This window comes from Penaeus vannamei, unplaced genomic scaffold (genome assembly GCF_042767895.1).
Source record: "Penaeus vannamei isolate JL-2024 unplaced genomic scaffold, ASM4276789v1 unanchor822, whole genome shotgun sequence".
NCBI lineage: Eukaryota > Metazoa > Arthropoda > Malacostraca > Decapoda > Penaeidae > Penaeus > Penaeus vannamei.
The window spans coordinates 15001-32500 of record NW_027213826.1 but is presented as its reverse complement, the minus strand read 5'-3'; the positions used below and the strand labels follow the sequence as shown (position 1 = coordinate 32500).

Sequence of the window (17500 nt, the reverse complement as noted above, 5' to 3'; positions counted from 1 at the left end):
AATGCAAATCGAGCACAAATTTTGGTTTTCTTTCTATGTCGAGTCCAACTCACTCTAATCTAATCCAAGACAGATCCAGCAATAAATCGCACAACCTAACAACAAGACAAAATCTAATATTATTGTTCACTTTAAGTTCAATCAGCCAATAAACTTTATAGCCAAGTCAACTAATAGGAATGTATGTTACTATCCGATTTAAAGCCTTTAAATTCTGCCATGAACTCCCACTAGTTTAATTAACCTATTCTCCAGCTGCTTATTTAGCCTACACCTCAGGCAGCAACATTTATTGCCACTTGGTGCTTGCATTTCATTTTCATAACTATGATTTCTTCTTGTTGCTGTTTCTTGCATAATCAAAACTAAATTGTTCTTTTCTTGAGGAACTTGGTAATTTACTTTATCTACAAACGTTTTCTTTGCAGATATTTCATACCCTACTACATGATAAAAGAAATAAGACAAAAACAAATACAAATTATGCTGTAAACGAAAAAAAACAAACGAGTAAAAACAAAATGGACCCTCTCTCTCATACAAGTGGCCGTAACCAAAAAGGAAAAAAATAGTAATTGTTAATAGTATGATAATGATAACAGCTGCCTCTTCATACCTGTAATCAAATCATCTAAATTTCTTCAACTGACCAAATAAATAACATGAAACCACCTTCCGGCCCCTTACTCAAACACAGAACCAAGAGCTCCATCTTAATACCGGTAATTGAACTTGAGCTTGAGGAGGTACTTGACATTGACCTGCGCCACATCATAGACAATGAACTCATTGTAGAGAAGCGAGGTGTTACCGACGGGGGCCTGGATGCCCTTACCCAGCGGCACTTCCACCCCGTCGACGGTGATGCTCTCACTGGGGTCAGGGCAGGTGCGTCCCAGACCCTTTGTACTGTGCATCCCCTTAGGTAGTTTTTCAACATATTCCGCATGGTTGCGCTCGTACCTGGGGAAGGAGAGAGGGTGATTTGAGATGAAGAAATGGAAATTAAATGACCTAATTAACATTTGTCATTTGTCCAGTACACGATGCAAAATTTCTTAACATAAGAAGCTACTGCATCTTAAATGTCAGGCAGTTAAATCACCAAATTCTTTAAAATGAAGTAACAGTTTTTCACTTTTTGAAAAAGCATACATACATAATTCCCACTTTCTCAAAGTAACTCTTCTAAGTAATTCTATCCATTAATTGAATAAAACCTCTGTATGTTCTTCATGATCATACTTCATCATTACTTATTTACAAACCTGTTAAAAAGTAACAAACTAAAACATAATAGCAAGACATCAAAAGAACAAGGCTGCTTTCCATGGATATCATGTAAGGTCCTACATCAAAATGACACTACTTACATATTTCCAAGTGCTACGTCTGCGAGCAGGATGAGACCCGTTGGGTTTGACTGTGAGGTGCAACAGTAGTTTGCAGATTTGGACACCATATCAGCGAAATAGACACCCTTACCAAACATGTAACCAGTGACGGGAGCTTCCGGTGGTGCAATTCTTAGACCCTGAAAAGACACAGTACAAGTTTTAATATCAACCTCATTTGATGATTTTTGCTTATTTCTCATTTCTAACACTTCACTTAGCGTCCAATAACCTAAAGAAAAGAAGAAAAAAAAACAACCATAGTAAGTGTTATTGAAACAGTTCATAGCACTTAATAACCAAATAAGACTATACTAACTATACTGCTAAATATCTACCAATTTATACAGCAGTCTATCAAAAGGAAAAATATCTCAAGACAAAAAAAATAAAGTAACGGCTACTATTCTTAGCTATGCTTTTCTATCTCATGTTCTAATCTACTCATAAACCCTGCAAATTAATTTTTCAATTCTTTCAATCATATATAAATCTTATCAAGCGAAACTGAGCATTCATGAAACTCGACCAGTCACTAAACACAACCCTAATTGATGAAAGCGAGAAAAAAGAAAAAAGTACGCGAGTCTAAAGATACAAATCAGACAAAAACGTCAAATTCAAACAGCCACTGAACACAATCCCAACCGACAAAACAGAAAAAAAAAGAGTAAAAGCACAAACCTGAGAAAGAATGCCAGCAAAGTTGGTGAGCCTGGAGCCGTGCCAGAGGAGCTTGCGATTGTGGAGCTGCTTGAACGGCTTGAAGCGCTTCTTCTCTCCGCTCCTTTCGATCTTGAACGCCTACGGAGTGAGACAGATGAGATCAGTTGCTTTTATTTAATCAGGGTTTATTACCAGTTGCAGAGAAAGGTCACAGAACAGGTCAAACTCTTAGTGGGGGCAAGGTATGTTTGTGGGGGAGAAGAAAGGAGAAGAAAAGAGAATAAGAAGGAAACAGGTAGTGATTAGCATCTGAAAATAATTACTATTAACCAATAGTAATTACTAACAGGGGACAGGAGGACTGGGCAGGAGGAGGTGGAAAATCTACAATATTTCTGGTGTTAAGACAAAATATAAATATATATATAACAGTCTCCCTTTACTGCAGCAGGTATAATGTATCACATTTATAAAGTTAAATATCACCATAAAGAATTTAGATAATTCTATATCAAAAGAAATTTGAGACTTGAAAAAAAGATATACATGTCTGCCTCTTTATCTGAGAGGCAGACAGCAACAGACAGACAGAAACTCACCTCCTCAACCACCAGCTTATAATGTCCGTGTGTGGATGCGTGAGTATTACTGACATATTTCTTGATCATGCTGAACTCCTCTGACTTCTTGTCCACCACGTCGATCTTGGTGTTGAGTTTGCGGTAGTGCTTGTCGATCGGGTCGGCGTCCTTGTCCTCGTCACCCTCCGACTTCAGGAGGTTGTAGGCCACCTCAATCTCACTCAAATTGTCCAACATGGCCACCTTTGCCTGGGGGGGATAATACGTAAATATAATATGAGTTGTGATGGTAATGACATTAGTGATAGCAACAGTTCATAATCTTGGTACTGCTGTATTATTAACAGTAACAATAAGAATAAAGATAACAATAATAAAAACAATAATTATAAAAATGACAAGTATTAATATTAATAATAGTAATAATAATAATAATAATAGTAACAATAATAATAATAGTAATAATAATAATAATAGTAATAATAGTAATAGTAATAATAATAATAATAAAAGTAATAATAATAATAATAATAATAATAATAATAATAATAATAATAATAATAATAATAATAATAATAATAATAATAATAATAATAATAATAATAACAATAATAACAATAATAATAATTACTATTATTATTATCATCATTATCATTATCATTATCATTATCATTATCATTATCATTATTATTATTATTATTATTATTATTATTATTATCATCATCATCATTATTAATGTAATAACAATATAGTAATAATAATAGTAACAACAATATAATAGCAGTATCAGTGATAGTGATGGTAAAAATCAAAGCAACAATGCTTGAGATAATAATAAAGGTCAGTATCATTATTACAACTATCATTAGAATCATTCTAAAAAAAGAAAACAAAAAAGAAAAAAAAAATCTGTCAACCAAAATGCAACCTCTCACCTTGATAAGCTCCAGATCATCCAGGATGGGGGGTTTCTTCATGCCGAAGTCGTGGGGGATGAGGGTGAAGAAGCGGTTGGAGCAGTCGAGGAGCTGAGCCTTGATCCTGGCCTGGGCGGAAGAGGAGGCGGAGTCTGAGTCGTCATCCTTCGTGTCCTGCTTGTCACTGATGAGCTTTAGGGCTTCCGAAAGGACCTTGTAGGCATTCTCGATCTGCTTCTTGCTCAGCTTCCCAAGGGGCATCTTCTTCACGTCAATCTGTGGGGAGGAGGGAAGATGTAATAAAAAAAAAAAAAACAAAAAAAAAAAAAAAAAAAAAAAAAAAAAAAAAAAAAAAAAAAAAAAAATAATAATAATAATAATAATAATATTTAATTGCTTACAAATTGAAAAGGACGATGAAGATTCGACTGCATTCCCTATGAAGACTGATTGTTCAGATGGAAGTTGGAAGTGATCATTAAAATGCATGACGACCAGATGGATAAAGTAAATTAAAGATACTACAGTAAATAACTGGATGGTATACAAAGCTGAAGACTTAAAACACAATTTACCACTGAGGCTGTGTTGAATCGGACTAGTGTACAAATACATGTACTATTATTACCAATCTTAAACTTTCTTCTACTCAAGATATTTAGCAAATCTCACATAATTTGAATGTTTAATCTACTCATAAAGAAGCCTAATTCTGAAAAAACAGATGAAGGACTTGAATACTCCTTCAAAGTAGTGAGAACAAATTCATACATCAGATATGATACCTATAATTATATATAAGGACTCATTCGCACTGCTTACCTCAAACTCAACAAGGGCATTTTTCATCGTGTCTACATCAAATATGAGTGCGACTAGCTCCTGGACTTGCTTTGGTAACTTGCTCTTTGAGCCTCCTGTGGTAGGCTTCTTTACTATTTCTTCATCCTGTAAGTATAAGCATAGGAATATAGAAAAATTGGTGTGATTTTCCATAACAATATCAAGCCTTACTTTCTGAAGAGTGTCATATGAAATCACTTTATCCCAGCTATACTGCATTCCAAAACTATACATGCCATACTCAAAAACAAAACACCCAAGATGAGAATCACCAACAAAACCATTTTCAGTAGATCAGTCATCCCCTCCTCCTCCTCTCAATAGCATTCTCCTTATCAACTGGGACAAAAATGGTGGTCAAAACAGCTCACCACTTAATCCCCTTTAAACCAAACAACCCCAAGGATACAGAAGAATATCCACAGCCCTACACTGACCTGGCCGTAGTCGATGTCGAGTGGATACCAACAGCCAGGCACCTTGTTGAATTCCTTGGCAGAGAAGCGGTTGCCTGTCTTCTCTTCGTAGAGCCCCTCAAACTGGGCCAGGGCATCCTGCAGGTCCTCCTTGCTTTCCAGCTTGTTGTTGCCGATGGTGGTGCCAATGCGACCCCAGGAACGGAATAACCACCAACTGCAATAAGTAGCCCATGCACTTTAATGTCTTTTGACAGGATTTCAATATCTCTTAATAGGTTTTCATTCTTTCTCTTTCTTTAATTCTGTCATTTATTCATCATAAACTACGTCACATCTACATCCCCATACCTGTTTTTCTTGTCACTCTCCAGCACTTGCAGCTTGTAATAGGAGTTGGTTCCTCGCACAATGTCCACCAAGCCCAGGACACAGTTGTAGATCTTTTTGCCTCCCTTCAAGGTTGAAAAAGAGAAAATATGAACAAAGTTGTGATTCACACGCAATAACACAGCTGACTGACAGTTATAGAGGTAATTAATTCAGATATTACTTTATCAATCAGCATGTTATATCTATGTATAAATCTATCTACACAGACATACATATATTGATACCATATTTATAGTAATGTATCTATGTAATTATACTTATAGATTTTCAAAACCAATATATACAAGTACTTATATATCCATCTATATGCTCTATACATCCTTCACTATCTATCTATCCAACTAACAACCTATCTATCTATCCATTTATCTATCCATTTACTTATCCATTTCTCTATCATTCTTCTTTCTTTCCATCTCTTCATCATCTATCTATCTATCTATTCATCTCCCCATATATCTATCTATTCATCTCACCATCTATCTATTCATCTCTCCATCTATCTATTTATCTCTCCATCTATCTATCTATTCATCTCTCCATTTATCGATTTGTTCATCTCTCCATCTGTCTATCACTCCATCACACCATCTATCCATCTATCAATTCAAACCTACTAACACATTAAAATGGACACCATTGTGCACTGTCTGGTAACTGTGACTAACTTGGTAGCAATAAGTGAGCTGGGATGTTTACATTTCATTTTAAATACACATGGCTACTGAATATCTAACACTATGAAGGAGCAGGCTAATATGGCATTACAATCCAGTTCTAAGTTAGATACTCAAAAGCTTCTGAGATTCCACTGGTGCAGCCAGCAGAATGGTTGAAATTCCATTTTATGAAGGGATTTACTAGGCAAAAATGTAGCAGGGACGAGCTGCAGTCAACATCTGCTATCCTAAAGTCCACTTTGCCAGATTTGTTTAAATCATAGCTGTGAAATCACTGATGTATTGTGAATTAGGGTATCTAGAACCTTGCTAGATACCATGTAACTTGCTAGTTACAAGAAAATCCAAAAGGAGGATCCAGACAATGATCTCCCAGAATATAATTGCAGCCCTAATTTTCTTTTCTACACTTAATAATGGTCCTTCACTCTCATGCACACACATACACACAAATAAATATGCTATCACTTGTACTACAATGATGCCTAATCCTTTGGTTGACTAATGTGTATTATTCCAATTTCCCATAAAATATACTGACATTAGTTTCATCCTTTTATAATATAGATTTAGCTACATTTAGAAAAAAAATATATTGAACTTCATTTGGGAGTTTTGGCATTTTAAAATTTGCGCTGAAAAAGTGTTTTGTTTAGTTTTTCACCCTGCTGTTTGGCACGTGGCAAATTCTGTTAATAAGTATCTCATATTGTAGAGGTGGTGTCATGACACGACTGCTTTTGGGGGCTGACTTTGAGATGGGAGGTTATCGGCCAAAACAACTTAGACCTAGCACGTAATCCCTTCATCCAAACAGAAACAAGCACAGTAAGCCTCCTCACTCCCCCACCTGATACACATGGGCCTTGTCTTCGAGGCCAGAGTCTGGGTCGACAGCTGCTCCTCCCTTCAACTTGATCTTCTGTTTTTCCGGCATGCTCTTGGTGAATCGAGATTCTGTGGGAAAAGGAGAGGAGGTAATGGTGGCACCTGAGCAGTTTGTCAGGTTGGTTGTAAATATAACTCTAGATTTGAATTTCCCCACAAAACTTGTAAAATCATCTGCAAATGAAAGTTGTGAGGATGTTTGCATTAAAAACCAATGGAAAAGAAAGTACTCATGGTCTTTGATTCCTATATTGCAACATTTATTAGAAGAGGCAATAATCAAAGGACCTGATGTCACGAACATAAAGGATGGAAACAAGATATAATTCCTTACCAAATTTAGATTTAGTTGATGACTTAGAAGCATGGACTCTGTCCTGGGGCTGTAAGAGAACGAAGATTTCTGTAAGCTGAATTCATGAAGTAACAAGACACTGATGTTAATAACGATATCAATAAAAAACAAAGAGACTTTTACCAAGACCTATTACTTTCAAATTGATACATATTCTAACATTCAACATTTCTCTGATGGTCAGGAGGAGAGAATTACATCTTAGGGTGTCCTACTTATTAACAAAAAGGAATTTCTAGAAACACAAAATAAATGCATAGGAGTGTCTGGCACGGATCACTTATGCCAAACCGGAGGGATAACCTGACATTCACGACCTATACAAGCTTAAAATCAAGAATCATCGAATATCTCCAACAATAAGCATTCAGATGGTAAGAATTGACTCTCACAATTGTTTTTTATACAAAATTCGCCATTTGTCTTAATCTAGACTTTCTTTCATTTAAAGTACAAAACCAAGGGATTTGGCAAAAGGCCCAATGTCTTTTTATCTCTCTCTCTCTTACAGAACAGGGAATCATAACAATATTACTCCACTACCTTACATCATTCCGCATAAACCCACTGAAGCCAAGAGGGTATCCATACATGCCCTGTTTACTGCATCCTTTGTTTAACAATAACGATAACACAGAAGGCTCCACAGTTACCAAGTAGTTAATTACTAGGCTTACCTGATATCTCACCTGCTTACCCTTTTCCTTGAATTTCCAGAATGAAAGGTGGTACTTTTATTTCCATTTGTATTATTAATACTGTCATAATGATAGAAGAATCAATAATAATAATAATAACAATAAATAATAATAATAATAATAATAATAATAATAATAATAATAATAATAATAATAATAATAATAATAATAATAATAATAATAATAATAATAATAATAATAATAATGATAATAATAAAAAAAAAAAAAAAAACTTACATCGCCACCCCAGGGGGCCATGTTCTTCTTCTGGATCATGAGCAGCGCGCCCCCCTTCTCCACCTCCTCCAGGAAGTCGTCGCTCACGCACTGGATGTTGTGCTCCTTCGCGGCATCGATCTTTTTGTTGGTGCCTCCAATGTGGTCTGCAAGGTGGAGGGAGGGAAGCCGGTGACATTTTGCGATCCCCTTTTGTGACCCAGGTTATATTTTCTCTGGCTATTTATTTTGCTTTTATTATCATTATTACTATTAATGTCTTTAGTACTGTTTGGACGACAATAACAATAATAATAACAATAATAACAATAACAATAACAATAATAATATTAACATTAATAATAATAACAATAATAATAATAATAATAATAATAATAATAATAATAATAATAATAATAATAATAATAATAATAATAATAATAATAATAACAACAACAATGACAATAAAAATAACAATAACAACAACAATAATAAAATAACAATAACAATAATAACAAAAACAATAGCAACAATACTAACATCAATGTTAATATTTTGTTGCCATTTTCCTTAGACTGACAATGTTTTCATTATCCCTGCTATCATGACTGTTATTACTAATTTTGATTTTTAAAACATTATCAATATCACCATCATTATAATTAAAACAAGACTAAATTCAATTACAAGGAAAAGAGAGAGAAAAAGAGCAGTAGATGAAATGAGAAAGCAAAAATGAAAGAAGATAAGAAAGAGAATGAGAAAAAGAAAAGAGAGGAAAAGAGACAGATAAAACCCTAGAGAAACCAGGAAAGAGAATGAGGATGAAAAACAAAACGAAAGATAGACATGGCAACAGTGAACTAGAGAAGACAAGAAAGAAAGAGAAAAAGAGAAAGAGAAAAAGAAAGAAAAAGGAGAGAAAGAAAAAGAAAGACAAAGGAAAAGAGTTAAGAAAAAGAAAGGAAAGAGAGAGATTAAGAGAGCAAGCAAGAAACGTTCAAATCCGGAACCAAAGCAAACGCAGCCACAGACCAGCAGTCGTGATGACGGCCGCTGTGTCCTTCTCCACTTTGCTTGCCACTTCTCCTCCGAGTTCCTTGATCTTATTCTTCATCTCCTTCTTTTCCATTCCAAACTTGTCCCCGACGATGACGAACTTCATGCCTTCAAGCGGTTTACCAGAGGTCGACATGGATGAGCTGGGATGCGGAGGAAGGAACAAATTAGAGCTCAGGTGATCTTTGCCAGAAGTCAACTACATCCTCATACCCAGGTGCAATGATTCAAACTGGGGCACTAGCTTGAAGGGGGTGACTGGCTCAGAGAGATCTTTAAATATGCTTTAACAATTAACAACTTAAAATCTAGCAATTATAGTCTTATTCTGCATATTTCAGGTCAATTCTAATGAACCTGGGAATGTTTAGAAGATAACACTGGGGCAGCACCTGTGTTTGCACAGCCACACCATTACGTCATGTATTCTGAATACTATTTGTTTGACACTGATTACAAAATACGTATACAGCTATGATATATCTTTGTAGCTTTTGGTGAAGAGTACTTTTTTTGTGTAACTGATTTCAAAACTTCAGCTTCAATTTATACTCTTCAGAAACTATACAATACTTTTCAAAGTTTTTGATCTGTAGTTTTCAATAAATAATATCAATTACATAGTCACAAACATAGTCACAATAATCAACTCACCCATTTTCTGTCTTCACGGTCAATTCAGCAGTTGACGGCCCATGGTCAATCCACACTCTCTTCTGAATTCCTTTGAATTTATACTGATTCCTAAAAAATAAAAAAAATCACAAAATATTTACTTACTTTTCTTTTTAATAAATGCAAAATACACATGAAAGAATTAGAGCTAAGCATAATATCTGGAGCACCAACATGAAAAACAAGGAACTATATCTCTTTACTCACAGGAAGTCAAAGTTATTTTTCAGCTCTTCTGGTATCTTAAACGGACGGCGTTTCGGCTCCTTGACTAAGTTAGTGCATTTTGTCCACTCGGTGAGGTTGCCATGGCACTTGTAACCTTTACCAGACCTTGGATGAAGTGGAGGAAATAATGCTGATTATAATTAAGTTAACTGAAATGAGTCCAACTTTCATGTGTGATGACACAAAACATTTGCACAACACTAATGTTTATTGACGTAACAATATCAAATTGAATATTTGTAGAAAAACAATATTTACTGTGGTAATTACAGCAAGCATACATGCATGCATGTATGCATGTGTATTCACACACATGAACACATACACACACATTCTCTTCCAATCAAAAAGCATAGCAGAGAATTTATTGTTCCTTACTCGTAACTGAGACGTCCATCCGGGCACACCTCACAGGGCTCAAGGGCACCAAATGTCATTCCATCAACAATGACATCCAGCATCTATCAATAACGATAAAACATAAGAAAATAAACAAAACTAAAATGAAAAGAATTGATTGTTATCAATTAGTTTATCTTTCACACAAAAATCTACATTTCTTATATTTAGCACAATTTCCCCACACATCACTTCCTTTTTCCTCTACTCCTTCAAAAAAACAGGAAAAAATTAGTCTAATATCAAAATCCTCACACAAAAAAAACTTTTATGTTGTTGTCTTTTCAATGTTCATTACAAAAGTCTTCTTTAAGCATCAAATCCTACACACCCTCAATGACACTCATCCCCTTAAAAAAATATTTAAACATTAACATCTTACCTTTTGCAAAATTCCATGGCTCGTACCTTGCTTTCTCTATACTCCCCCCTATTCTTGAAATGACTTCAGCCAACACAATGTACCTACTGACTGACAGGCTTAAAGTCAACAGTCATCTTAATTATTGAGATTACAAACTCAATCAAACGCCACCTTGCCCCTACTTTCTCTTTTCTTCCCATTCCCCTTGTCCAACATGTCTGCCTCATCAAAGCTTAAAATCCTCAAAACAAAGACAAAAATAAAATAAAATAATAATAATCCTAATGTCATGACCCAATCCCTCTTCACACAAGAAGAATCTTCCCAGCCTTACCTTGCTATCCCCAGTGGGCATGTACTGGTCATTGTGCTCCAGGATGTAGCTCAGCTCCTTCTTCTTCAGAAGCTTGGCAAGGTTGTCTCTGTACTTGAACATAGTCTTGCTCTGCTTTCGAACTGTTTCCTCTTCTTCTGTTTTAATCTTCTTTGGCGCACAGTCAGGCTCATCTTCTGCCTTCCTCTTCCTGATGTGGTGTTCAGAGGGAAGTTTAGTACACTGGATAAAACAGTTACAGAATGGAGGGTAATCATTCTATCATGCTATCATTATTTCCTTTGATTAAGTAACAGTTAAAGGGACTGTCTGCCAAAAAGCCCTTGTTCTCAGTTACCTGCCCATATAAAGCTACACTTTAAGAATGTGATGTGATTTCTTTACTGATTGTAGATCACACAACTATACTTCTTTTAAGCTACAGTCTTTAAGTCATTTCCAAAGGCAATAGCCACCCCTTTCTAAAAGCTGAAAATTTGCTTTTTTTTTTTTTTTTTTTTGTAGGGCATAGGGGAGTGAATAGAAATATTATCATAAAAACTACTAATCTTTGCCAATGGATTGTGGTCTTCAAATTTTGCAAAGTCCTATAAATCAAGGCACTATTTTCCCTAAAATAAAGCAAAAAACTGCCTTACATTTCCCTTACATTTTTATTTTAAAAGATCTGATGGTGACGGTTCCGTGAAATTTGAAATGTCTTTCCAACAAGAGAAAGGACGCTGAAATTGGATCAACGCTGTTGGAATTATTGGCCCCGACCCCCGAAAATCTGACTGGTGGTATGGTTTGTTATATGAAACAAAATCCAAAAAGATCCATTATAGAAACCAGCATTTCTTAATTCCCTCCGATACCAATACCAAATATCTATAATAAGTAGATATATAATTGACACTCCTTTTAGGGGGATCACGGCTCATTTGCCATCATTACCCAATACCAATCGTGTTCTACGATATATTATTCATACATACTCATCTTGATGCATTTTGAATGATTCAGCAGTACGCAATGTGACTAAAACAGGCCCAATAATTGGTATAATTCATTATCAGAATAACATTTTCAAAAGAGTCAATAATATAATGAAGGAGGCTTAGCTAATGCCAGACAGCAAGAGCAAAAGAAGTATATCAGGCGCTTATCAGTCATGGGTGAGATTTTTCGTGTATGTGTATGGAACTGTCCTGAACTCAATTTTGACCATAGGTACCCATGCCATACCCAACCAGACAGTCCCCTTAGCCCATTGCCACAGGGGTTGGCAAGTATAAACTTTCCCACTTTGATCTTAGTAGATTAATTGTGTTTACATAAGGTTGGCTCTAAAAAGCCAAAGAAGCCAATTATTAATTCTATCTATCTCACCTGTTTACCTTTTCCTAGATTTCCAAATCTTATATTCTCTACATAGTGTGCTTTGTAGTGCAGTGGTAGCATTCTCATCTAGCAATCTTGCTTACCCACACTCAATCCCACACTCTGCCAGTGAATGGTAACCTTGGCCATTCCTTGCACACGGGTAATTTAGAAGCAAATAAACAGACAGCATGTCACAACAAAGAATATCCATTGTAACAAATGGAATTAAACTAAATAATTATATTATCAAGCCATAAAACAAAACTACAGCAAAGAGATATTTCATGTTCCTGGTGGCAAAGTGCTATCTTTAAACAAAAAAACAAACCCTAAGATCATCTTCTTCGCCAACCTCCACGCTTGATCAATTTGCCCTTCTTTTAACTCCTCCTCTCCTCTTCCCTCTACTCTTTCTCCATTTTAATGCCTACTCCTATCCAATCTCTATCCTTACTTCCTCCTTCCCTCTCCTCTCCTCTCCCCACCTTTCCTTTCCTCTCCTCTCTCCCCTCCTGTCCTTAAGGGGACCGTCCCTGAGAATGGCCACATTTCCCTACTCTATACATCATAAAAAAATATCGGTTAGAGATAACTGATTGATTCTTTTTGCATGCTATAGAGCAAAGAATTGCGCTTCGTTATATATATAAATTTTAACTTTGCTTCCCCATTGGGGGGGGGCACCCCCCAAAAAGTTGAAAAAAATCGCTATTTTTTTTGGTATGTCTTCGGTACTTCCCAACTATCAGAGCTCTTTACAGAATATTCCCCCAAAAATGCTAGTGTTAGATCAACTCTAGCCTATAGCCATGTAAAAGGCCGAATTTTGAATTTCCTTTTTTTTTTGGCGGGGGACAGCTTGACATAGAGAACTATTTTTGAATGCGTTTTTCAGCTTTAAAATATTATTTTTTGATTAAGGCAAAAATTCAAAAATCGGCCTTTTACATGGCTATGGGACGCCGAGGCTCTAGTGAAAGCAACAAACTGCATTTGGATCGCATGAAAATTACGTGAGTTGGGAAGTACCGAAGATTCATAAAAAAATAGCCGAGCTACGGCGTTTTGTATTTGGCACCTTGCCAAAGTTCGTTATCTCTGTTATTTTTCTCTGAATCTAATGATATTATATATCAAAAAAACGCTTATTTAGTGTACTTTGCAATGCAATGATTACCAAGTCAATAGGAATTTTCATGTTCAATAGGGACGCTATTCTGTAAAGGTATGTCACTTTTTTTTTTTTTTTTTTTTTCGTTGTTCATTAAAGTTGATATTTTCGTGTGAAAAGCTTAATAAATGCATTTTACCATAGAGACAACTAATCTAAACCAGATAAAAACCTTTTTTTAAAAAAAATATTTTTTTTTATTTTCCATTTTATTTTTTTTTTATTTTTTATTTTTGAAGAAATGGGGAACTGTGGATGGCAACAATAGTACAAAATTATTCTAATTATAAAGTCCTGGCATGAATACAACATGGTGGTTCAATTTTGAGAATTTCAAAAGCATATGAATTTAGTACATTGAATTCGAGAACTTACGAAAATCGTTGAATATTCCCCATGCCTCACACAGGGGGGGGGGGGGAGGGGGAGATGGTCACTGGGTGTTTATAATTTTCGAGGAGGATCATATGTACGTGAACGCACGCACATAAAGTTAAAAAGATTAATCATCATCATTTAGTAGGCCTACATTGACTTTCATATCTAAATAATAAAATTTATTAGCTATCCCTCTCATACCCATTTTCTTTGATAATTGTCAATATTAGCAGATTGCAAGGGAGAACAAGTGTAAAGTTTATGATTAGCCATTTGCACCCATTATCTTTACTAAGAAGTGCATAAAATCATGCAGACGCCTATGTGTTGTGGGATATTTGCCAATTTATGGTGCCTAAGACTTACGGTAACGTCTAAACATATTCATTTTTATCGGGAACGCACGAAACAGATGCGATAGCTTTTTGAACGCCAGACGAAGACTACGCATACAACCGAGCTCAAAATTCCATATAGTTTTTATTTCAGAGCAGGTATTACTGAGTACTATCATCTTCAACATGAAATAATCTGTATCTCGCTTATACATCCGAAGTTTAAAAATCCGACATTTAGGTAACATTCGTATTGAATTGGTCTTTACAACGGTAACTGCCAATTTCAAATCAATTCAAATTGCCCCCTGCTGTGATGTACCGACCGTTGAGCGAAATGTAACGGAAATATTTCAATCCTTCCTTATAAGGCTATTTTTAAACATTAGTGCTTCGTATGTGATATACGTATATATTACCACGTAAACTAAAACATATTACCAGGGAGTCTCGATCAAAGCATATTTCGTGTGTAAAAGGACACAAAACATACATTTTTTTTTAGATATATTTCACAAAATATTTCGTCATAAATCACGGTGATATAATTTTTTCCTGATATTGGTATAAAAGTGTTCCTTGAACATTCACGAACTCATATCTATGCGCAATGTCATAATTAAATGCCTTATGCACGATTGCCGCAAGCAAAAGTCCACATAGGTGTACCTGGGCGCTCAATAGCGACGTACCTCTCCGGGTGCTGAGGGACTCGCACGCCGGCTGCAAGACAACGAGCCATAGCAGGCGGTTAATACTCGTTTGGTAGTTTCCTCATCCATGTACCTATACTATACGCTAACTATCTTAATTTAACCCCCTCCTCCCCCCTCTCTCAGGGACGGTCCCCTTAACTTCACTTCTAAAGCCCAGAACTTACACTTCAATCTTTTTCAATTTCGACTTTAGCATATTCTTGTCATCAGCAGAGAGGGTGCCGAACCCAGCAATGGTGTCGCCACTCTCAAAGAAGCCTAGCTCTGCGCGCTTCTTCACAAAGCAGTCGACATGATGCCATAAATCCACAGGTCCATACATTCTGGCACGCTCACTATCATATTCTTTCTTGCTGATTCGCACTTGGTCCTGGAATGGAAATAAAAAATATATATATATATATACAGGAGAGAAAGAGAAAGAGAAAGAGAGAGAAAGAGAAAAAGAGAGAGAGAGAGAGAGAGAGAGAGAGAGAGAGAGAGAGAGAGAGAGAGAGAGAGAGAGAGAGAGAGAGAGAGAGAGAGAGAGAGAGAGAGAGAGAGAGAGAGAAAAAAAAATACTGTATTAATTGTCAACCAGTCACACATAGAGTAATTGCTCACATTACATTTCATATTGCTAATATTCCACAGTTTGTGTTGAAGGTGCTCCCTCTCTTCTCCAATGTTGCTGTACAAGCTTCACTTTCTTTTGTCCTTCCGTAAAGTGTACAGTTGGCTCAATAACACCAACTTCCCCAATTTCGTTGCATTTTCGGAAAAGTCATCAGCTGCTTTCACTGGGTGAGTTGTGCTGTCTTCTATCCTCTGCCTTGTAACTTTCAACACAAACCAGCATTTCTTCCTGCTTTAGTGCTCTTCTCACACCCTCTGGTCTTTCCTTATCCTTTCCAGGTGTTCAATTGTTCTGCATCAGAGACACAAACATGTACCCTTTTGTGATTTTAACTTTTGCTATGCCGTCTTTATTCATATTGGCCTTGCACCCAGATTCCATTTTTAATTGGCATGTAGTTGCTTCATAGTTCAACGAGAACCCTTGCTTGCCTCTCGATGATAAAGCATCTGCAGCATTTTTAGAGGACCCCATAGGTCTTTTAATTACATTGACAAGACCACATGGCAATGCATCAACTTACCTCTTATGGGTTAAAATTTTCCAAAATGAAGCATACGTCTATCTATCAGATGCCTGATCAATAATGATTGCACTTCCCTTTATATCAGGAGATGAAATTCAGCCTTATCTTCATCAGGGGCATCTTCAGTGGCTTTCATAGCTGCCGTACATCACTAATTTCACTGATTTTCTCTGTTTTGGACAGTCTCCTTGTGGGCTGATCACCTTGGCAATGAGAACAATGCCTCTTTCCGTTGCCTCCTCACTTTCCAACCATCTGGAACTACAGTACTTTAGAGAGAAAGAATCGAGTGCAGTTACAGCAGTAAGACCTTCAGTCTAACCTTCTAGTCTTTTTCCAGGATCTTCAGTGGCCATAAAAGAGGAGAGTGATCAAAAGATCTTAAAGCACTGTGTGTGTTTATGTGTGCAGAACTCTTTCTGTGTGTGCGTGTGTGTGTACATATGTATATACATATATATATAAATCTAATAATGATAGTAGTACAATATTAAAAAGAGTGCAACTAATTTTTTAAATATCAATTAAAGATAAATCAATACTTTAATAAACACAACAAATCAATCAACAAATAACAATACTAATACAAATCCTATCACTACTAATAATAATATCAGTACTTCTTCTACTTCTACTTCTATTTAACTTCTACTCCTACTCCTACTCCTATCCATACTTCTACTTCTACTTCTTTTCTTCTCTTTTCTTCTTTTTCTTCTACTACCATCACTACCACAATTACAGCTACTACTACTACTTCTTCTAAATAAAAATATAAAAACCACCTCACCTTGAGGATCTTCTCGTCGCACCCTCGGCACATGGCCCTTCCGCTCTTGGCATACTCGGCTGTGAAATCATTAACGCCTCCTTTGGCTTTTCCCTTGCCCTTCTTGCCGCCCTTCCCTCCTGCGTCTGAGGGAGCGCCACCCCCCGAACCCGCAGTTTCTGGTTGGCAAGAAAGTCGGTCAGTACAGCGAGGAAATATGTAATTAACTGATTAGTCAAGTATGAGATAGTGAGGATATGAGACAGTAGCAAAGGAATACTCTACTTTCATTGTGATTTCCTGTTTAATAGAACTATAGAGTACACTGGTATTGAGTATTTTTAATAACCATGATGTAATTATAGTTGACAGTACATAAGGTGTGATCTAAACAGTACGTAAGGTGTGATCTAATTTAGTTTACACTTTAAACTTGTGAGAAAACTTGCATCAAGGTATGGGAAAAAATTAAAATAGCTCTTCCGTAGTGAAACAATGGTTCAAACCCTCCATGATGA

The 17500-nt window shown here is 36.1% G+C and overlaps 1 protein-coding gene across 1 annotated transcript in view; it reads right to left on the bottom strand.

The window, feature by feature from the left end:
• Positions 1–32: 32 nt before the first annotated feature.
• Positions 33–17500, bottom strand: part of LOC138861081 (poly [ADP-ribose] polymerase 1-like) — a 27353-nt gene continuing 9885 nt past the window's right edge. Inside the window, exons 3-20 of the mRNA XM_070119857.1 lie at positions 17004–17161; positions 15236–15441; positions 11107–11296; positions 10388–10470; positions 9989–10114; positions 9761–9850; positions 9083–9249; positions 8069–8214; positions 7113–7161; positions 6741–6847; positions 5169–5272; positions 4839–5034; positions 4381–4506; positions 3577–3834; positions 2660–2890; positions 2079–2198; positions 1374–1534; positions 33–963 (exon numbers count right to left, since the gene is read on the bottom strand). Of these exons, the coding sequence (XP_069975958.1) occupies positions 714–963; positions 1374–1534; positions 2079–2198; positions 2660–2890; positions 3577–3834; positions 4381–4506; positions 4839–5034; positions 5169–5272; positions 6741–6847; positions 7113–7161; positions 8069–8214; positions 9083–9249; positions 9761–9850; positions 9989–10114; positions 10388–10470; positions 11107–11296; positions 15236–15441; positions 17004–17161 (2768 nt within the window). The 3' untranslated portion in view covers positions 33–713. The remainder of the gene's footprint in view (positions 964–1373; positions 1535–2078; positions 2199–2659; positions 2891–3576; positions 3835–4380; positions 4507–4838; positions 5035–5168; positions 5273–6740; positions 6848–7112; positions 7162–8068; positions 8215–9082; positions 9250–9760; positions 9851–9988; positions 10115–10387; positions 10471–11106; positions 11297–15235; positions 15442–17003; positions 17162–17500) is intronic.